The sequence below is a fragment of the Pinus tabuliformis genome, chromosome 9, assembly GCF_031772625.1.
Source record: "Pinus tabuliformis cultivar Carrire ecotype Pingquan chromosome 9, CPIR1, whole genome shotgun sequence".
Taxonomy (NCBI): domain Eukaryota; kingdom Viridiplantae; phylum Streptophyta; class Pinopsida; order Pinales; family Pinaceae; genus Pinus; species Pinus tabuliformis.
Window position 1 is genome coordinate 1,560,391,451 of NC_142307.1, and position 23,523 is coordinate 1,560,414,973.

At 38.5% G+C, this 23,523-nt stretch overlaps 1 protein-coding gene across 2 annotated transcripts in view; it reads right to left on the bottom strand.

Annotated features, from left to right (window-relative positions):
• LOC149154570 (ABC transporter G family member 3-like) overlaps window positions 1-23,523 on the bottom strand; it is a 231,711-nt gene that overhangs the window by 185,551 nt on the left and 22,637 nt on the right. For both annotated transcript variants that reach the window (XM_089439978.1, XM_089439977.1), the window contains exons 3-6: window positions 2,718-3,007; window positions 2,280-2,451; window positions 1,737-1,850; window positions 1,488-1,616 (exon numbers count right to left, since the gene is read on the bottom strand). In XM_089439978.1, the coding sequence (XP_089296104.1) occupies window positions 1,488-1,616; window positions 1,737-1,850; window positions 2,280-2,451; window positions 2,718-3,007 (705 nt within the window). The remainder of the gene's footprint in view (window positions 1-1,487; window positions 1,617-1,736; window positions 1,851-2,279; window positions 2,452-2,717; window positions 3,008-23,523) is intronic.

A 23,523-nucleotide genomic window follows, 5' to 3' on the forward strand; every position in this document is an offset into this window, starting at 1 on the left:
CAGAAGTTACCCACAGCTCCTTAGAACACTTTCCCTAGGTCGAGCAAGTTGCTAATGTAACTTAGCCTAAGTTTAACTTAGGAAAAAACGCATATTAATATGTTTTCTTATTGAGCTAATAAAACTTAGGAAAAGTAAAGTAATTTACTTTAGTAAGTTTTAATCTTAGCCATTGATCTCAAGTGAGGCGAGATCTAATCGCAGTCGTCAATCACTTTGAGATTAGGGTTAGGAGAGGTGATAAACACAACATTGAGAGCAACATCTCAAAAAGCATGTACTCGGTCCGAGGGAGTGCAAAGAGGCTAGTGATCTAGATATTCAAGAGAGAGTAGATCTGTTGGATTTGATCCAAAATATTGTATTTTGTACTTTCTCAGTTGGGCCATTATCTTAGGACATGAGCCCAAGTAGGTTCTAAGTTTTTTATTAATAATGAACTAATTTGTTGGGCAGAAATTTGTTTGTATTATTGTGATTCGGAACATTATTTGCTTTCGCTAATATTTTTTTTAGGAAACTAGCTATGTGTTTATTCAATAATTTATTGCTTGGAATTAAATATCAAGAGCTAGGTTTAAGGAAATCTAACAGTCTTAGGGGACTCAAGACTTGCTTTGACTGGGCCATTAGATAACTAAAATCTAATAGAGAAGCCTCTCTTGTGTTGGATTGCGTCCATCACGAAAACAAGGAGAGCGGTTACTAATGTGACAGCCGTGACTCTCCCATGTTACTCATTGTCTTAGTCACCTAGTGAGGCTTTGCATTAAGGTGCAAGATTTTGTTGTGGCAAGCAGGATTTCTAATAAAACAAAAGGTTATTATCCTAAAGTTGTAAACAACATTTCCAAAGAAACAAAATATTATATCTTATTTATTATAGGTTCATTAATGTTACAACTTTCACTTAATCATTAATATTCAATACTCTGCATGTATCTTATATCTGTTTTAGAAGGAAAATATGAATTTACACATGCACATTGAAGTGTCCAACGAATTTCATTACAAGAATTTGCTACTAGCTTTTAATTGTTTTAAAAACAGTTTTTAAATGTTTAATGTCTTAGTTGTAACCAATTGACATTGCACCTATTTGCAATCTAATACAGGGCTACCATCAAGGGCATATGGAAAAACCCAAAAAAAAGCCACATCATACAATGCTTAGTTTAAACTTCCATCAACATAATTTTACAATAAAAACAGCAAGAAACCACTGTGACTCCATAAATATGAATAGGCATGATCATCCAAAATGTTCTTAGAAAGGGATATCTGCTATACTGAATCTCAAACTCTTGTCTTGCCAAAAGGTACCTTGAAAACCCATAGAATCTCCATGTAACTGCCAAATGTAGAGGCTATTATTTTCTTCAAAATTTGCTATAAAACTTGGAAGTTTGGAACATGAATGCTAAAATAGATGAGAAAGATGACAACAATGACAGTAATATAGAGCATAAACTAGTGAAACAATATACCTTTTCTGTAAGACTTGTTACCATAGCTTGAACAGCAGCAGCTTCTGTTGATGCCTTATATGTAGTTTCAAGAGTCCGAATAGCAACAGCGGTGTCCATATTAACTGAGGAAAAATCCCCCTGGTCATCCTGTAGCATAGTTTATTTCCATATAAGATGTGTGAAGCAGCAATATCCCTACAATAAGAACGTCAAGAAAAATAAATGGATCAAAATGTCGGAAGATCATGGAGCATTAGGTGTTCTTACCTGCCAATTTTTACACATGGCAATAACCCTATCAAAATCTGTATTTATTGCACGAAGAAAGTGATCAGACGGACTTTGCATGACTGGACAGGGAAAACCTGCATTTGCAAAATGCTGCAAAGATAAACTGTATTAACCAGATCATGCTTGAGCACCAAGGCTATTAATGTAATGGTTCCAAAAGCATCCAATGTATATAACTCCACTAACATCTATTAACTAATCCAGAATTGGACATTTTCTTCCCTGATATTAACATTTTTTTCTGCTGTCGCCGTTCCTTTCTTGTATTTAATTTTTGTGCACAGTTTTTCCTTGCACTTAAATTATTTTCATACTGGTTGTTGAAAATCAGGAACAGAAGGACAAGGGACCCTCCCCATACATGCAAATCACAAACAAAGCTGCATTCAATGCACTATACAAGTTTTAACAACTAAGTTCTCCTTTCTATTTGTGAATCTGAAGTTCATAAATGGTAGGCAACCATTATCCATATGTTGACAACACAGCAAGCTTAGTTAATAAAATGAGAAAACATACTTGTAAACATGCTAATGTTTCCCCAAAGAACAGTTCTTTTCCATTTGAAAGTAAGCAGATTCTGTCAAAAAGGCCAAATACTTCAGTGCTGCTCTGATACATGGTAAAGACAATAGTGCATCCCGTGTTTGCAAGTTTCTTCAGTGTCACCATCATCAAAAGTGCAGATACACTGCACAGAAGCACAAAAATAAAGAAACATGCTTGGTATAGAATTCCTAGAAAATATGAAAGAAAAAGGGATCCCTATGATATTGAAAACAACATTATCATCATGACTATATTAACCATTTTCGGCTGATGACCCAGTTAGCAGGGAGAAGATGGTATATTCAACACAAGTGAAAAAGACAAAAAATTCAAAACATGCAATGAGTTTTATGTCACAAGTATACATGCAACTACAATTTTGGTTTATCAATAGACAAGGTACCTTACCTGTCAAGATGATAGAGTGGTTCATCTATAAACACTAAATGAGGGCTTGTTAGGAGTTCCCTTGCAATACTGATACGCCTTCTTTCGCCTCTTGCTAGGCCTCTGTTATAGCACTTACCACCTATGCATGTATCTGCATAATCCTCCAAGGACATTGCTAAGAGGGTATCCTGTACTATATCGGCCTTTTTGCGAGAGGTGATCTCAGGAAGTTGTAAAAGAGCTGAATAGTACAGCATTTCACGTACTGTCAGTATTTCAATCAGTTCGTCTGTTTTTTTGACATATCCCTGTAAATGAAAAAAAGGATAGTACAATTATACATCAGCAGTTGAAATGGTTGGATAGTATTCTTCAGGGTAAAATGCATTTTTACATAGTTCTTCCTTCCAAGTACAAAAGGATTTCCATGGACAAGATGACCCAAGTTAAAAAGCCATAAACATCCATAGATTACAGACACAGTATAATAAATGAAAACAGATAACTAACATGTATAGCTAAAAATTACCCATGACTCTTAACTTTGTTAGCCCCAACACACATAAGGTGTAAGAAAATTAGCATGCCCATAAGCTACCTCGATACTTTTGAAATAGAATAGTGTGCATGTCCACTTAACAGTGGAGATAGATCACATTTTCAGAGTAAAATGGTGTGTGCATGCCTGCATAGGGATGGAGAGATAGATGAATAGAATAATAAAGCAAAAAGAAATCTCAGAAAGCACGCATGAGTAGCCCATAGTATCAAGTGCTAACAACAAATCCGATCTGTAGTCAACAAGGGTAACCAAATCTCCAGCCAACATGTTCAATTCTCAGTCTGAAAAATCCCAACCTGGCTATAGGTACATGAGAATAATGCAAGCTAGTCAGTCACGAGACAAGAAAGAATGCACCTTGTTAAATAAGATCAATGAATTAAATTTGTTTTACTTGTTTCAGCTGATAAACAAAACAAAATAAGCCCTTCTGACAGTACAATTATAACTAGTTGGTATGCACAAAGGAAAGTAAGGCTACCATGTAGAACCAGAAAGACTTCACCTAGGAAGCAATTGCATGTGGTATAAGGGAAATTATTTATATGTTGAAACTTCAACATTTCCAATTCCTCACTAATTCTAGTATGGTGAAAATGTTGTTGATTGGCCAACAGTCATCTCTATAAATCTCAACTACTTTGAATAAGGGTGCATGTTTAGTCACAATTATCACCTTTCTTTTGTGGAATTTGTTTTGAGTCTTTAATTACATCGTTATGGATAGTTTCATCTTGATTTTCAAGATTACTGAGAGGCAATGAAGTTCAAATATCACCAATTGGTTTAATCATGTTTTCAACAAAGGTCTCAAATGTTTAGTCTAAAGTCTTAATGTATTGACTCAAATCTTTGTTCAACACATGTAATAAATCTTCCTTGATAACTTGGTGACTTAAGTTATATTTGCAAATGGTGAATGGGGTTCTCTCCTTCAAGCAACTTAATCAACTTCCAAGATTTATCTCTCTATAATACTTCAAACTCCATATTTATGCAATTATTAATTCTTTACTACTAATGGCTTTTTAAACAAATCTAAGTTCCAAAGAAGAATTCACCAATTCACGTATAATAACAATATTCATAAAATTTCACCACTTCTTCCACATCTTTCTTGCAATTTTTTATAATCTTATAAGCGTTAAAGCCTCAACTCCTTTCTGCTCTCGCTTCCTTTCTACCACTTCCTTCTCTCTTATTATGCAGGCATCAACTGGCTCTTCTACAATAACTTCCAAAGAATGTATCAGAAGCTCAATACCATTATTGTCCTCTTTTTATGGTGTTGCATATGAGAGTTAATCAAAAACTGCATAATCATTGATGAGCATCTTCTTATCAAAAAGATCATACAACTTGTAAGCCTTTGAAAACTCTATAAATAATAAAAAGTTGCTTCCTACCTTGGTCATTCAGCGTGATCCTTTTTTAATTTGAAACCTGTTGTAGCATTTTTTGGTTTTGATACGATAGAATATTTGAAAAAATGTTAAGTTAGGATATGGACATAACAATAGTGAATAAAATGTTAGTGACCAGAAAAGAAAAGAATAAATAACAAAAAAAAAAAATAATAATAATAATAATAATTTGATGATAAGGTCCATATCAAAGAAAATGTTAGGTTAGATGTCCTAAAAAAATGAAGACAAAAAGAAAATGTTAGGTTAGAAAGAAAAGAAAACAAATAAACTCTGAAAGTGAGCAAGTCCAAATGCCACTACTCTTTTTCTGCAAAATAATGGTTGTGTGCAACTTGTCTTAAATGCCACAACCCATGAAAGTCAAACTGTTTAATCTTGACTGCTTCATGTTTTAAATTTGATGTTATAGTTAGAGAATAAGGACCTGGCCAAACAGTTTAATCTTGGCAGATCAGTAGTTAGGTAGAGAATAATAAGGTGCTCATCAGTTTAATCTGAGCCCTTGGAGGTTATAAAGGTAGATTTAGATAGTTTGCTTTTGTAAAATAAAAAGAAAGGAAAAGGGTTTGCTAGCTTAAATGCATCCATTAAGTGAAGAAAAAATGATAAGATAAATAAAGGGTAAGTAGAAGAAGGTTGCAGAATGCTTGATAGTTCATTGGACAAAGGTACATTATCATGTTTTACCATATGTTTCTAAGTCTATGAGGCAATTACACAAGGCAAATGAAGGTCTACTAGATTAATTAATTAACTTCCTATTCATCCCCATTCATCCCTATATTCACTAATTTCCCCTTCCTACCTTCATACTTCATATTCATTCATTTTCCATAAAAATCCCTTTTCCTATGGTTAAAATCCCTTTTTACCATGGAAAATCCATTTTTACATGTAAAATCCCTTTTTACCCAAAAAACCCACAAAATATGTTTTAACCTAAGTATTAATCACTTATAAAAGCATTATACTTAGTGTTATTTCCCCTTCCGCTCATATTTCATATTAATACTAACTTATAGTATTAAATCCCTAAAAATCCCCTTTCCCATATATTATTAGCTCATTTTATTAAATAACCCGAAACCCTTAGTTTTGTTATAAAACTATGTATTTTATAAAAAACATCGCATCGGTGGGATCACAAGCCCTTTAACATGCATACACCCTCCGCATTGCGACATGCGATTGCGATGGGAACCTGGACCCAACCAAATATATATTATAACCCATATTCATATCACATCTGCTTCATCGCAAGTCCCGCTAATAACATAACACTCTGCCATTGTGATCCCCGATTGCGATGGGCCCGGACCCGACGCTATATATATATATATATATATATATATATATCACAATCTATTGCCATATCGCATCTGCCCTTCATCGCAAGTCCCGCTAATAGCAATACCCTTTGCCGAAGCGATCTCCGATATGCGATATGAACCCGGACCCGATGCCTTTATCCGCCTGAGTTTATATTATTTCAAGTCCACCATTATGTGTTTTGCAAAGGATTTCTTTGTTAAATCGTTTTTACGATTTAAACGAAGAATTAACTTTAAACCTCCATTACACCACTAACCTGGTTTTTTAACCATGATAAAGCCATTCCACTATAATTAATCGACTGGGCCCCTCCATTGCTCTTCCGCGCTGCTTTTTCACTCCATCACCGTCCGATCTAGGCCATTCAAATCCAACGGCCTTCAACGATTTCGGGTTGGCTCTCTATACGGGCATTACCCACCCGAAAAGCGGTATTCCACCATCCTCCTCTGCTAGGTGTCAATCTCAAATCATTTCGGGTGACCCCCTCCAAAAACCACCCACGCCTTTAAAGCGGTGCAAAGAGAACCAAAACCGCCTCCCGCATAACGACAAAAAGACCACTGTTCACTTTTCCGCCATAATTCAAATAAAAGACTGTTTTTCCGTTTAAACGCCTAAAACGCCATTTTGCTCTGTTTTTGCCTATTTACACAACAAAGCCTCCATAAGGCTCTATGACCCATAAAACCATCATTTTACCTTCCGATACGCTATGGACTCCTTCCAAATGCCTTTCAAGCTCAGTAAAACCATTCAAGACCGTCTCTGTCACCTTGTTTTTCTTAACAGTCTCTGCGTTGTGCAGGTAAAGCTTTTGTTCTAGGCTTACAAAGAAAAAAGCATGCGTACAGTTGGAAGACAAGTATGAAGACCATATCAATTTACTTTACCCTGTAAAACAAAATCTAAAGTGATTTACTGTTGAAAAACACAGTAAACCCTGGATTGCACAGTAAAGGTAAAAAGAAACAGTAAAGGTTATTCTGCAGGGTTAAAAAAGATTTACAGAGTTTAAAGAAGTATTAGATGAAAGATCAAACTAAAGAAATCAACCAGCGCAAAGGATTCAAAAAGTCAAGCAGCTTAAAGGGGCAAAATATCAAACAACAAAGCCAGCACAACCTGAATAAAAGAGGACAGCAAGAAGCAGTTCAATAGCTGCCCCTATCTTCTTGCATGAAGATCTTTTCCTTTCCTAGAATAAATCTTAATCAGTTTAGGATATTTTTTTAGTTTCATTATTGTATAAATAACTCTCTTCTCGAGTTATTATGGGTTCGGAGTTCAAGATTCATAGTTCATTGCTTGTAAAGTCTTGACTGTTAATACTACTTTGAACCTGGAAGCCACCTTTGAAGGAAGCTTTTGTAGACACTTGATGTACTCAGTCTTTCTGGAACCTTAATACAAAGCAGAGGATTCTGAATCTGGTTTTACACAGTTTTGTGTTATCCTGTAAGTTTTTCCAGTTATCAATCATTATGTTTTTCTTCATATGCTTATGACTTATAGAGATATCTAGGTAGGAAAAATTGTGTCTCAATTTATTCCTATAATCCCCTAAAGTGATCATCTATTAAGAGAATGGATTAATGAACTATCTGTTTAGCTAATCCCCTCTAATCAATAAATCATCAGCATCTTGTGTAAGCATTAAGTATACTGCCTTGAACCTTTGGAACGTAGTTTAGAAGGTTTTCCAACTTATGATTGTTCTGTTTTACAGTCTGGAAACTGTGATAATCATATTTTTTGTTGTCTTCTACTCACCACTATTTTTGATCTATATCACTGTGTAATGCTTTATAGCAGCCCTTTGCTGAAGTATTAATATAACCCAAAGGATTAATTACTTCAATTCTACATCTGTCTTCATTCATTGGTCTTCCAAAATTAAAACCAAAAACCCCCAAAACAATTATTTTAGATGCTCTAGCATTGGTAGCTGACCTACTACTATCTCAGAGGTACAACATCAGACTGGCGTCGTTGCCGGGGATTCGAATTTCATTTAAGTTTCCCTTGGGACAACGATATTCATTCATTCTTTTCCTTTAAAGGTGATTAAAGGTTTAGAAAGGTCAAAATCATTCACCTAGGCAACTCCACACTCCTAAGCTCGCACCTTTTAAACATACCAGATCTCGTTCAGAAGCTGACATAGTTAGTCCTCTGTCAGATCCTGAAAAGCTTCTGAAAAAAGCGAGTGCTAAAAGGGGACACCAACCATCTTCTTCTTCCTCTTCATTCCTACAATCCGAAGAGTTAGAATCATTTGACCCCTATAGTAATATCTCATCTGATCCTGATTACTCTCATTTATCACCTGAGGTTGCTGAACTTCTAAACAGAGGAATTGATTTTAAGTCAGCCATACCTTATTCATTCATTAGAATCTCATCCAATACCCACACTACCCCAGGATCACCTAAAACTGAATCTGAGTTGGGTGTTAATCTACCAGAGTATAAACCCACAGATTTCATATCCCCTACCACCTATCATTTTCCTTCCATTTTTGACTGACCTAAAGCTTCTTCTTCTAAAAAAACTGAGGAGACTTTTTCTATATATTCCAATCCTCTTTTTGAAACAAAAGAAGGTATTCCTCTGTGTTTCATGGGTACCCGCACTCGGGGGTGGGGTTCTCGAACCCGTCCCGGGTTCCCGCACCCAAGTACCGGATTCGGGTACAGGTTCTTCCCAGACGAACCCAGAAGAACCGGGTTCTTCCATGAAGAACCGGGTTCTTCCATGAAGAACCAGGTTCTTCAAAAAAAAAAATTGGGTTCTTTTCCTTTAACGGGTTCTTGGGTTCTTGGGTTCTTCAGGTGCTTGGGTTCTTGGGTTCTTCGGGTTCTTCGGGTTCTTTGTGTGCTTGGGTTCTTGGGTTCTTCGGGTTCTTCGGGTTGGGTTCTTCGGGTTCTTCATAAAAAACTATGTTAAAAATTTAATTTTCAAATAATTTTTTTTTATTGAAATTTAAAAAATGATATGCCATAAACGAATGATATGCCATAGAATATAGAATATATGCCATAAACGAATGATATCATTTTTGGAGTCATTGATGGTCATTGGTCTGGATTGTCCTTCAGAGATGGTTGTAAGGTCTTCTGAATGTTTCTCAAGGAAATTTTCTGCCATCATTTCCAAAGATTACAGTTTCCAAACACTGTCTTTGTTCACATGCCTTAGCATTGCTCTGTGGGCATGACGTGCTGCTCAAGGGTAATGAATCATTGTAAAAATTTATCAACAGTGATAAGTTTTTCAAAACTTATGAGCGACACAGTATTCTGAAATCATATATGATTATGATATCTCAATATTATAAAAGGAACATTATGGGTGTACAATCCCACAAGCAGAATATCATATCATATTGGCTGTAGCTTTGTGGAAATATTTAATAAGGTGATGACTATAGTTGGAAAAAAAAGGTAGTTGTTTGCACATTCATGAGTCCCTTCCTACCGCAGGAGACTCTTATGATCAGTGTCTCCATTAGTCTTATGCTATAAATTTATAAAAACAATTTCAAAACTTATGCCCAAGGTTTGTTAGAGTCTCAACATAAATTATGAATCTCCTGTATTTGTGGATCTTCAATGCCTTTAATATTATATGGCATCGAAACCAGAACTGGAAAAGAGACCTCTTACTCTGTAATTTGAGCCTGCAGATTCTTGTACATCAATTTGGAATGAATTTATGAAACAGTCATTCCCGAGCCAAATAAGTTAATAACCGTCAAATTATAAACTGTAAATGCACACATACAGGTTCAGACATTTTCGGTCAAATAGAAAGTAGGATTGAGACCAGCCATAAGCTGTAATCAGCTGATGCTGTTAAATGGCGAAGGGCTATTTTGGAAAATGGCTAAATTAAGTATCAAAATCTGCCAATTTCTCACAGCATTCTGATAACATCATGTTAAGATTAAAACTAGGAAAATATGCCTAAATGAATAAGCGTGTTTTGTGGAAGGGTAACGCTGCCACTGTTTTAACTTTTTGGGATTGCTTTACCACAGAGCACACCATGCATGGGGCAGGTGGATGATTAGACATCAAGAAAAGTCTAGACCACTATCAGGTTGAGAAGACTCTCCTATAAAAAAATTGTGTTTTTATATGGGAGAGACTAAACATGTTTAAATGATTATCATTAAAGTTTTCTTGTTTAAAGTTGAAAAAATATACAAATTCAAATTTCATATATATTATTAATTATAAATTTATAATTTATAAAATTTAATTATTAAAATTCAATATTATTATATTACCCGACGAATCCACGCACCCTGTTTCCAAAAATACCGTCCCCGTCCCCGTCCCCGCACCCACGTTTCCTGGCAACATAGGTATTCCTTTACAGGTCCCAAAGTTAGTTCTTAGGACTCCTTTGAAGTCTTTCAGGAGATCTCCTCCTCCTTCACCTCCAACTAGTTCATCAACTCCTAAATCACCATCTTCTTCCTCTACTTCTTCTTCATCCTCTACATCCACACAAACACCTCATACTCTACCTGGACAACCTCATACACCTTCAACACTTCATACACCACCTGTTGTCATGGCTTTCCGACTTATTGTATAGGCTAGATATGCTGCCTTAGTCTTACCTAATAACCTTGATGCATTCCCACCTGGATACTTAAAATACCTTCCCAAGTACAATGGAGAAACTGGTCCCTCAGCCGAGGACCATCTTCAAGCCTTCCTAGACTTTGCAAACAACATGAATATTGAACAAGAAAATGTTTATATGAGATTATTTGTACAGTCACTTGAGGGAAATGTGAGGATTTGGTTTAGGCAGTTACCAGCAGCAACCATTAGAAATTGGGAAGAGCTTACAACCATATTTAAAAATCAATGGGGTGTGAAAAAGGATCCTCTTTACTTCCTCACAAAATTTGAAGAGCTTAAAAGGAACTTCGGTGAACCAGTATCAGATTTTATCAAAAGATTCAATAAACTCTCTCACAAAATGCCTGTTGATTGTAAACCCCCTATAACAACAGCTAAGTCTAGATTTTCTGAAGGTTTTGATGATGACTTCGTTGTTATGCTACGAGAGAGAACTTCAAGAACTCTTGAAGATATGCAAACAAACGCTATAGAAGTAGAAGCAAATAGGGCAACCTCAACTTCTTTAAAGCTTAAGGAAGAAAAGGCCCAAAGAAAACTCAAATCTGTTCAAGAAGCCTCTAATTCCTCTAAAAGACTAAATCATAAGACTCAAAAATAGATGAAATAACATCTCTTCTTAGAAACCTATCAAATGGGATTTCAAATATTGAGACCCAACCTAGGACAATACAACAAACAGTTACTAGACCTCAAAACCAAAATCAAGGTCAATATAAAAAAAATCCACCACTACAAATTCTTCAAAGACCTAGCAATGATCAACAGGTTCCCACTCGTCTATTGATAGATGACCAACAACTTGATGATAATACTATGACAATTACTAAAGATATTAATAGTATGGATTCTTCTTCCAATCAAACCGCCATCATTCCTGATCAAGAAGCTTCACAAGTCTCTAAATATCATGCTTTCTTTGAATTTTTAATAGTTAAACAAGAGGTATGATCTTAGGCCTAGGCCCGGTCCTGGGAGACCTCCAAAAGAAACTCCAACAATTGAACCACGTACCAAAACTGTTGAAGCTCAAACAACTCTTATTCAACCTTTAGATCAGTCACTTGATACTACCCAAACTGGTAAAAACATTTTGACTACATTTAATGTTGAAAAGGAATTAGAGAGGGTTAAAATCCCAATTCCACTGTCAGAACTTTCTAAAAACCCTGGTTACAAAAGCCAAGTCACAAAATGGATACAAAATACCTCGGTTGATGCTGAAGGTGATGTCATAAGTCTACAAGATGAAAAACCAGCAGTAGTTTTTGGTCCTAGTTCAAACATGATAGATGAGATAGTGCCTCCTTTCTATGTAACTCTTAAAACAAATGATTCCATGTTGTATAATTGTATGCTTAATTCAGGAGCATCACACAACGTCATGCCAAAACCTATCATGGACCATTTGAAACTCGACATAACTAGATCCTACCATGACCTGTACACACCTTTGATTCTAAAAAAGTGCCCTGTTTAGGATTGATCAAGGATCTAGTGGTTACCCTTGCCCAAATTCCAGTGAAAAGTGTAGTACTTGATATTGTTGTCACAGATATCCCTCCCAAGTTTGGAATGCTCCTTTCTAGGTCTTGCTGTGCCAAATTAGAGGGAACTCTACAGATGGATATGTCATATGCTACTATTCCTGTTTATGGAGGAGAGCAATTAAGATTATATAGAGAGGTAAGATTTGTACATACTGTTTGTAAGACTGACCAGCCAAGGAACTATCCAATTTATGCAATATATCAAGACTTTGGTTGTTTTCAACTCACTTCAAAACAACATAAAACTCAAGTTAAAATTGAAGAGGTAGTTGAAAGTCCAGAACCAAACCAAACCGATATTTGGAAACTGTTCTTTGATGGCTCTTGCACGAAAGATGGGGCAGGAGCTGGAGTGGTTTTAATTTCACCCGAAAAAAAAGAAAATATAACACAATCATGTAAATTAGATTTTAAGTTACCAATAATGTTGCTGAATATGAAGCTTTCCTTCTAAGATTGTAATTAGCCAAAAGCTTAAAAGTTCAAAACCTAAGTGTTTTCATTGATTCAGAGCTTATTGTTAAGCAAGTAAAAAATGCTTGCCAAACCAAGCACCCTAGACTTAGGTCCTACCGAAATGAAGTATGGGATTCAATTGAAAACCTTTTCGATGCTTTTAATTTGACTCATATTCCCAGAGATCAGAATATTCACGCAGATGCCTTAGCTATCTCTGGTAGCGCTTTTAAAATCCCTGATCATACTAATGTGCTCTATCATATACAAGTCAAATATAGGCCATCTATCCCAGATAATCTGAAACATTGGCAAATATTTGAAGATGATGAACAGTTGAAATCATTTCTGCAAGTAATAGATGATTTTTCATTTCTACAAATTGATGAAGATAGAACTGAAATAAATGAAAATGCAGATAGAAATGATACTTCAGATTTTAAAACCCAGATTGCTAATGATGACATTATTCAACTATCAAATAATTTTATTCCAAAAGGACTCATTCCTTTAGAAAGGTTGTTTGGTCAAAATGATGTCCTCTGAAACCCTCAGTCCATTTCTTCAGAAGATGACATAGAAGAGATCAACATTGGAACTGATGAAGATATCAAAAACATCAAATTATGTGCATCTCAAGACCCTGAGATCAAAGCTCAATATCTTAAGTTACTGCAAAATTATAAGGATGTTTTTGCTTGGACTTATGCTGATCTAAAGACCTATGATACTTCATTAATACAGCATAAGATTCCTTTGAAACCATAAGAAAAACCGTATCAACAGAAGCTTAGAAGGATAAATCCAGCCTTTTTACCAACTGTTGAAAGGGAGATTAAAAAAATGCTAGATGCTCAGATCATCCTCCCTCTTAGATATCCTAATTGGGTTGCAAATCCAGTTCCTGTTAGAAAGAAAAATGGAGAAATAAGACTCTGTGTGGATTTTAGAAATCTGAATAAAGCATCATTAAAAGATAATTATCCTTTGCCCAAAATGGATCAGTTACTTCAAATGGTTTCAGGAGCACAAAGACTTTCTATGCTTGATGGTTTTTCAGGTTACAATCAATTGAATGTTAATACGGCAGACAGAGAAAAAACAGCTTTTACTACACCCTGGGGTACATTCATGTATGCTAGGATGCCATTTGGCTTAACCAATGCTGGAGCAACATTTCAGAGAGCTATGGACATAGCTTTCATGGGTCAGGTAAATAAATTTGTGGTTCTTTATCTTGATGACATAACTGTTTTTTCTAAATCTGATCAGAAACATCTAAAGCACTTGATGAAGGTTTTTAACAGGTGTAGAAAATTTGGAATATCATTGAACCCTAGGAAGTCCTTGTTTGCATTATTTCCCTTCATACCTTTTATGACATGTAGACCAATGGGACAAAGGGTTCGGAATTTAGGGTTTACAGATCTCGAAATTTGCAGACCTTGGGTTTGACCTGGAGAGGAACAGGATCAGAGTAGCAGAGCTTCTCAGGAGGGGTCAGAGCCTGACCCGACAGATGGTCAACGAGGGGTCCATAGGGACCCCTACTTTCAGACAAATAATCATGCAAAAACAAATAGCACAGGAAGGTGTGCGAATCACAGGGTATGAAAGGTCACAGAAAGAGGAGGGAACCAGCAAGGGAAGGAGACAAGATGCGAACAAGACGGAAGACAGCACTCAGAAACTTAAAGGAAAGGAGAGCGAAGGTAGAGCAAACAGCAGGAGCAGGGAGAAGACAACGCAAGCACATATTACTCAGGAGAACAAACAAGAAGAGGAGCAAAAAGACGGAGAAGAAGAAGCCCTGGAAAGAGAGAGAGAGGAGAAAGGGGACAAACCAAACAATCTCAATGACAAAAAAAGTCGGGGACCATGCAAGCCTAAAACAGCAGAAGCCCTAAGGGTGGTGATCACAGACCCGGAAATTCAAGCCTACAGAGAACACATGACTGAACACGCAGTGATCTGCAAGTTCATGGGACTCTGGCCAACGGAGAGAGCACTGTGTCAATGGATCAAGCAACAATGGAAACCCAAAGGTGATGTTAGACTGCACTTAGGGGCCAAAGGTTTTTTCACTGTTGTTTTTTCGAATCTAGAGGATAAGGATAGAATATTTGATGGGGGACCTTACTTCTTTGCTTCAGCAGGTCTCTATATGAGACCTTGGAAGCCTAACTTCGTGCCAGAGAAAGAAACCTTTAAGCAGGTGCCAGTCTGGATTCGCCTATTCTCCCTTCCAATAGACTATTGGGGCTATTCAGCTCTAAAACAGATAGGTGACAAGCTAGGAACTTTTATCAAAGCTTCAGAAGCCACTCTGCAAAGAAGATATACGTCCTATGCACGAATCTATGTGGAGTTGGATGTGTCGGGGGCTTTGCATGAAGGACTGTGGTTGGAATACAGGGATGAGGACTATTTCCAAGCTATTGACTATGAGCAAATTCCATTTCGCTGCAGGAAGTGTCATGAGCATGGACATTTAATAAGAGAATGTCCATTAAACAGATCAGTGGAAGAACTTAAGGGAGAGCAGGCAGAAAAGAACAGGGATACCTTCATAAGACCAAGAGCAAGACAGAGAGCAAACAAGAAACGACCGATCAGAACAGGCGCAACACAAGGTAATACCAGTAATGCTTTTGAGGTTTTGGAGACTGAAACTGAATCAGAGGACCATAATAAGGAACAAAATACCTCTGAAGCAAACAAAAATACAACAGAGTATGCAACCAAAGCAGTGGAGGAAAACATTCAAAACATCACAGAACAGACTCAGGAAGTAACAGAAGGGACAGATGAAGATGCAGAAATGCTGATAAGTGACATCGGAAGTGAGGAAATGGAGCTCAATGAGGTTTTAGAGCAGGAAGGAGTTAACCTACCAAACATGGTGGAAAACTGGAAGAAGCAAGGGATGGAAAACATTCCGGAAGAGGAGGTGAGAAGAATTAATGAGCTATTTGTTGCAAGACAGAAAGCAGAGTTGGATAGGCAAAACAAGAATCTGGGCATAGCAAAAGGAATGGGACTCCATACAAAAACCCTACTTCACACTTCAACCAGCTCTAAACAAAGGAAGAAGAGAGGGCGCAAATCCAACAATGAGGCTCTGCAGGAACTGGGAATACTGCTTTTAAACTCTGGTAAGATGAAAGCTCTAGAAGCTTTTTCTCTTAATCACTAATTTTCTCTTTAGTTTTAAATGAAAGTCATCTCTTGGAATGCCAGAGGGCTCAATAGCCAAACTAAACAAAGGCTCTTAAAGAGGAAGGTCCAAAAGGAAAAACCTGATATTGTATTTGTGCAAGAAACCAAATGCGCAAGTAACATTATTGATAATGTAAGCAAAAAGCTAGGTAGACAAATGAAATACATGGAGACTGCTAGTCATGGATGGGAAGGAGGTTTAGTTACCCTGTGGGATCCACATGTAATTAATATCCTCTCAGCTGAAACAGATCCTTTATAGCTCTAGAAGTTCAAGTGATAGGCAACTCAGAGACTTATCTGTGCACCAACGTTTATGGACCTCAGAAATTAGAAGAGAAATACATTTTTCTTAGAACTCTTTTGAATCTGAAGCTTAGATATCCCAGCGCGAAGGCAATCATAGGAGGAGATTTCAATATGATCACTTCACTTTTAGAGAAGAAAGGAGGGATCAGAAGACTCAACAAAGATTCTGAAGCTTTCTTAGATTTCATCGTTTCAGCTAAATTAGTGGATATTCAACCCAAGAGTGGGGCCTTCACTTGGAATAACAGAAGGGGAGGTGAAAGACAAATCGCCTCTCGTCTTGACAGATTTCTTATATCTGAAAGCATTCTGTTGGAGGGAGTGGTAGTAGAATCAGACATTCTACCTAGTGGAGGGTCAGACCATTGGCCCATTTCTCTAATTGCTGCGATCCAGGGCACTCCTAGAAACAAGCCATTTCGATTTGAGAAGTTTTGGCTTAATCACCCGGACTTTATTCAACTTGTTGAGAAGTGGTGGCATGAACCGATGGACATAAGAGGCACCAAAATGTACAAATTACAAGGTAAATTGAGATACATCAGAAATAAAATCAAAGCATGGAATGTAACAGTTTTTGGGAATATATTTAAAGAGAAAGCCAAAATAGAGGAGCAGCTAGAGCAGATTCACAAAGGATGGATAACTGGAGATAGCAACTCAGACTCTGCAGACCAAGAAAAAATTTTGATGCCTTGACCCTATGGAAGCAAAAGTCCCGTATTCAGTGGCTAAAGGAAGGGGAACAGAACACCAAATTCTTTCACAGATCAGCACTAGACTACAGAGGCGCCAGTAAAATCCTCAGTCTCAAAAACGATCAGGGAGACATTCTTCAGAATCATCAAGGAATATCGTCTCTGCTCACTACGCATTTCAAGAGCATAGCTCAGGAACCTGAGGTGGACAGAACAGACGCAATCGCTGAACTCATTAAATCCATTCCCAAAACAATCACCAATGAGCAAAATCTTGCATTAACTAGGGAAATCTCTCTGGAAGAGGTGGAAGAAGCTGTGAAGAGTATGCCGAATGACAAAGCGCCTGGGCCTGATGGCTTTACCATCAACTTTTATAAAGCCTGCTGGGAAATTGTCAAATCTGAGGTCTGGGAAGTGGTGGAGGACTCTCGGCGCTCTGCCTCAATTCTCAAATCTCTAAATTCAACTTTCCTAGCCCTGATTCCCAAAGAAGAAGAAGCCAACACCCCAGCAAAGTTTAGGCCCATTGCTTTATGCAATGTCATTTATAAGATTATCTCTAAAGTTATTGCCAATAGATTGAAACCTATTCTTCCGAGCCTCATCTCAGAAGAACAATCAGGGTATGTTGAAGGAAGACAAATTCTGGACAATATTTTACTGGCTCAGGAAATGATTCATACTCTTCAATCCAGGAAAATCGCAGGCATGATGATGCAACTGGACTTATCAAAGGCTTATGATAAAGTCAACTGGAACTACCTTGAAGCAATCTTAAAAGCTTTCGGGTTTGCCAATCAATGGATTAAATGGATTTTAGCTCTAATTAAATCTACCAAATTTTCTATTCTGGTTAATGGCTCCCCTGCCAACCAATTCTCCCCCTCACGAGGAATCAGACAAGGAGACCCTTTATCACCGTTCCTTTTTGTTATCCTGATGGAAGGTTTGAGCAGACTCATTCGCAGCGCTAAAGAGGAAGGAAAGATCAGAGGGTTACAGCCCCTGCCCCATATTCCAGCGACCACTCACCAACAATTTGTTGATGATACAATGTTGCATGGTTCTCCTACAGTCAAAGAAGCCCTGGGCTACAAGAGGATCCTCAATCTTTTCAGTGAAGCCTCAGGTATGGAAATTAATCTATCTAAATCTACCATCTTTTTCTTCAATACGCATCTAGCTGTGCAAAAAAATCTGTCTAGCATTCTAGGCTTCTGCAGAGGAAGTCTGCCCTCGAGGTACCTAGGCGCTCCCCTAACAGACAAACCTTGGCAAAAAGTGCATTGGGAGAAGATCCTAGCCAATTTGGAGAAGAGATGTCATCACTGGACCCATAGAGCTCTCAATTTTGCAAGGCGGCTAGTGTTAACTAAAGCAGTTCGGCAAGCTACTCCTCAATACTTGCTCTCCATAATCCCTGCTCCCAAGGGAGTCTTGCAGAAGATGAAGGTGATTCAAAGATCCTTTTTATGGACAGCAAACGCAGAGAAGAAAAAGTGCGCATTAGTGGCATGGAATAAATTGTGCAAACCCAAAAAATTGGGAGGGTTAAACTTGCTAGATCCCTTTACCATCAATAGAGCCTGTGGGGCTAAGCTTTGGTGGAAATGGCTGAAGGAACCCAATCTTCCTTGGGCTAGACATTGGAAGGAAAAATACGCTCCATTGCACAACACTCAGAACTTAATCAGAATGCAAGAGAATCCAGAAGGATCTCCGATCTGGAACCTTGCAAGGAGAAATCGAGGTATTGTACAGGAGAATAGCCTTTGGGAAATTCATAATGGGGAAACGGCCTTGTTTTGGGAGGATGCCTGGCAACAACTCCCGAAATTAGAGAGGCCAGAGTTTGCAGACCTGCAAAGAAATTATCAAGGGCTGGGGAGAACCACGGTGAATCACTATTGGAATCCTAATAGCAGGGACCTGGAATGGAGAGAATGGACGATCAATGATACAGAAAACACAACTAAGGCTAACAACGACGTCAGGAACCTGCAGAATCTATTAAACAAAAGAAGAATAAGGAAGGCTGATGACAGAGACCAACTAAGATGGGGAAAGCAAGGAGGGGGCTATTTCACGCTCAAAGAAGCCAGAGAGTGTATCGAAAACTCAGAGCCAGTCGAAGAGGTTCAATGGAGCAACAAGGTCTGGGATTCTCAATTCTGGCCGAAAATTAAAATCTTCCTCTGGCTCCTAATGCGCAGGAAAACTCTCACATGGGAGAATCTCCGCAAGAAAGGGTTTTGCGGCCCTTCTAGGTGCCCCATGTGCAATAAGGAAGAAGAAACTATGAATCATCTCTTCAACACTTGCGAGTGGGCTAACCACCTGTGGAATTGGGCGGAAAACACTTTACAGCAAACGGACAGAACCAAAAATTCCATCCAAGAGACCATTGAGAATTGGCGGGGCAACTTTTCTAGTAATCAGAGGATCAATACCATTTGGAAAATAATGTCGGGGTTCATCACCTGGACAATTTGGAAAGAACGGAACAGGAGAGTATTCTTAAATGAAACTAGAGATATAATTCACACTCTAGAAATTATTACCCAAAATGTAAGACAATTGGTTCTTGTCAAAAGCAAAGCAGACCAAGATAACAAAGTATCAAATCGGGACTTACAAATTTTAAAAGCCTTTAACCTGGATAATGGAATGAGTGTGGCTACATCGAATCGCCAACAGGAGATGAGTACCACGTTGAGTATCTGGAAACGACCACCTGCAGGCTTCCTCAAGCTAAATTTCGATGGAGCTTCGAGAGGCAATCCAGGAATGGCCGGCATCGGGGGCATTATAAGGAATAGCGCAGGAGAAATTCAGCACATCTACAGCAGAGCCTTAGGAGAAGGAACGAACAATGAGATGGAGTTCGCAGCTATGGAACAGGGTCTCAAAATTCTCAGAAATTTACAGGCAGGCGCAACAGTGGTTGAGGGGGATTCTCAGCTCGCGATAACAGCAGCCAGAAAGATGTATGCAGGAGCCAAAGCTAGTAAGGTTACTCAGCACTGGCGACTGGCTAAAGTTACAGAAAACATAGCTGAACATTTGGGGTGGCTGAAAGGTTTGATCTTTCAGGCTGTTAGACATAAAGCCAACGTAGTCGCGGACCATCTGGCGAATTATGGTATAGAGAACCCCACTAGCATATTGGACAGCTGTTGGCAGGACGTCATATGCCCGGAATTAAGAGATAGGTGTACCCTGCTCTCGAGGCAGGATTTGATGAATGAAAAGTAAGGCCGAAGGGTCGGCGCTTTAGGCAAGGTTTACGTCATGAGTAGGATCATGCGTACAGCAGGTAGATTTAAAGGTTGGCAGAGGAGCGAAGGACAGGCAGTTCAGGAGCATTCAATGCTCGAGCAGGAGGAAGGCATTCGCATCCGATACATGATCAAAAAGAATGTGCGCCGCCGACGCCCTTATAGTAGACGGTACACTTGGCATGCTTTGGAGGATGGCAAGGAAGGTGACCGTAAGGGCAAGAAATCAAGCCATAACCGAAATAATACACCACCTCGCAGGAATAATGATGACAAGACCTGCGGGCAACAGGGAATGGATCGGCATACAGCCAGTGAATCCCCCAATCTCATCTATTTATTAGTAGCTCTACGCAGAGGCAGAGGCACTGTTTCTTCGATTTGGAGGCTGAAACTTTCTTCCTTCGGCCGTAGAACGCTGTGCTGCCTGTCGAGTGTGGTTGAAATCATGGCGGGAGAGGGAAGCCGTAACGCTTCGGCCAACAGAGATTTAAAAAGAGCTCGCGAAGCATATGAGACCCGCATCTCGCAGAAAGAAAAACGGAAAATCGAGGAGTTGGAGGCCATTGCCACGGAGGAGGAGGAAAATTTGGAGGCTCAAGAGCTGGAGAAGGAGATTGACTGGATTCAGGACCCTGGCTCGATTACAACGCGTGCAACTCAGTTTGTGCGAACGCAAGCAGAGATGTGGAGAATGAAGACAATGTTGGCCAAGGCTCTGAGTATGCAGGGGAACTATTCTGACCAAGTGCGTCAAGCCCAACAGGCGACTGCAGCTGCGTCAGAGGAGCACATTGCAATTCTGGAAAGCTTGGAGTTCAAGATAAGCGCTCTGGAACAACAATTTGACAACATGTCAAAGAAACTCTCGGTTCTGATTAGTCTCTTGAGGCACACTATAGGTCCTGATGCCAGGTATGCTGAGGATAGGATGGAGGAGCACACTGGGGATTTTCAGAACACTCGTCCAGCGCCTGCTCAGGCAGGCAAAGCTAAGACAGCGTCTGCGCCAGACACCTCCAAAAATTATATTGTTCTTGAAATGTAACGGGTCTTGGCTATCGTTCTTGCTGAATTCCTGAGGTTGGGTCAGTTGTTGTATCTACCTACCCTGGTGGGTTTTCTTGGTTTTGTTATATTTTTTCTCAGGAACTCATCGTTCATTGTCTGCGGCTCTAGTTGTTTAGAGGTCTGGTCTCTACTGCTTTTGTCAACCCCCTTTTCTCTGCCGCCCTGCGTGGTGTGCCCGGGGTCATTTGGCTGGTCTTTTTGGTCATCTCTTGGTGCATGCTATGTAAAATGGCAGTCTGTTGTCTGCTCGTGCAGACCTTTTGTAAAATATGTATTCTTACGCTAATATAATAAGCTGATTTACACAAAAAAAAGAAGTCCTTATTTGCTGTCAAAGAAGGAAAACTGTTGGGCCATATAATTTCAAAGGAGGGAGTGGTAATTGACCCCAAACGAGTATCTGCCATTGAAACATTGGCCTTACCTAGAAACAAGAAGGAGATTCAAGCTTTTCTAGGCAAGATCAATTTTCTAAGGAGGTTTATTCCAAATTATGTAAAGATTGTAAAAGATATAACTGACATGCTCCGAAAGGACCGTGAAATCAAATGGACTCCCTCTTCTAGGCACGCATTTGAACAAATAAAAAGGGCAATCTCTGAAGCTCCCACCTTAGCCAGCCCTGATTACACTAAGCCATTTAGTATTTTCTCTTTTGCCTCCGAAACAAACCTTGTTGTTGTTCTATTACAGAAAAATGAAGATTCCCATGACCAACCCATAGCCTTTTTCAGCAAGGTTATGAGAGATGCTGAGCTTAAGTATGACATCATTGAGAAGCAAGCCTATGCCCTCATCCAAGCCCTGAAGTCATTCAGAATGTATGTCTTACATTCACATATTACTGCTTATGTCCCCAATAGTGTTGTGAAAATTGTCCTAACTCAACCAGACACTGATGGGAAAAAGAGGTAGATGGATCACTCAGATTCTGGAGTTTGATCTAACTATCAAGACTACCAAGTTAGTAAAACGTCAAGGATTAGCCAAGCTTCTAGCTGAATCCAACTGCAAAGTACTTGGAATCAATTCTGTTTTAGAAATACAAGGGAAAAATACACAAGAACCTTTTGTCCTTGCAGAAGGGGAGAATCCACAAGAACCTCTACCTTCAAAGCAGATCAGTCCTATACACATTGATGAAAAATTCTTGTTGTCAAATTGGTATCAAGATATTGTAAATTTCTTGATTCATTTTGAGTGTCCAGCATCATTCTCCAAAACCCAGTGTAAAACCCTTAAGTTAAAATCAATCAAGTACTGCATTATAAATGCAAATTTATACTGGAAAGATCCACTAAATATTTTGTTATTATGTTTAACAGAATCAGAAACTGAAGGAATCATTGATCAGTTTCATACAGGATTTTGTGGGGGACATTATGCTTGGAGAGCAACAGCATACAAGATTCTGAGGGGAGGATTTTATTGGCCCACATTGTTCTTACAAGTAGGGGCAAAGGTCAGAGGTTGTGTTCCTTGTCAAATGTTTGCTGCTAAACAAAAATTAGCAACTCTTCCACTTGTTCCTTCAATAGTTTCAGAGCCTTTTTCTCAATGGGGATTAGATTTTGTTGGAGAGATTCACCCCACTTCAAGTAATCAGCATAGATGGATCCTCACTGCAACAGACTACTTTACTAAATGGATGGAAGCAATTCCAGTCAGAAATGCTACTGATTCAGTAGTAATTAAGTTTATTGAGGAGAATATCTTGTCTAGATTTGGTTGCCCAACTCAAATTGTCACAGATAATGCAACAGCGTTTTCTAGTGTTAAATTGATTGACTTTTGCCAAAAATACCAGATTTTGTTACATCATTCAACTCCATACTACCCTCAAGGTAATGGCCTTGCAGAATCATCCAACAAAAGCCTGGTAAAGGTAATCAAAAAGACTCTAGTTGATCATAAGCAGAGTTGGGGTTCACATCTGATTTATGCAGTATGGGCAAACAGAATTACTCCAAAGAGATCAACGAGCAAATCTCCATTTCAGTTAGTCTATGGGAAAGATGCAATTTTCCCTACCAATTTGGCCTTCCCTGTTTTAAAATTCCTGCAGGATTCAACAGATGAATCTAATGATTTTTCAAGAAGAATAAATCAAATTATTAAACTTAATGAAAACAGAGATGAAGTTCAATACAAATTGATGAAATATCAGAATAAGATGAAGACCCTATTCGATAGAAGAGCCAGGGAAAGGGACTTTAAGGAAGGTGATTTAGTTCTAAGATGGGATCCCAGGAGAGAAG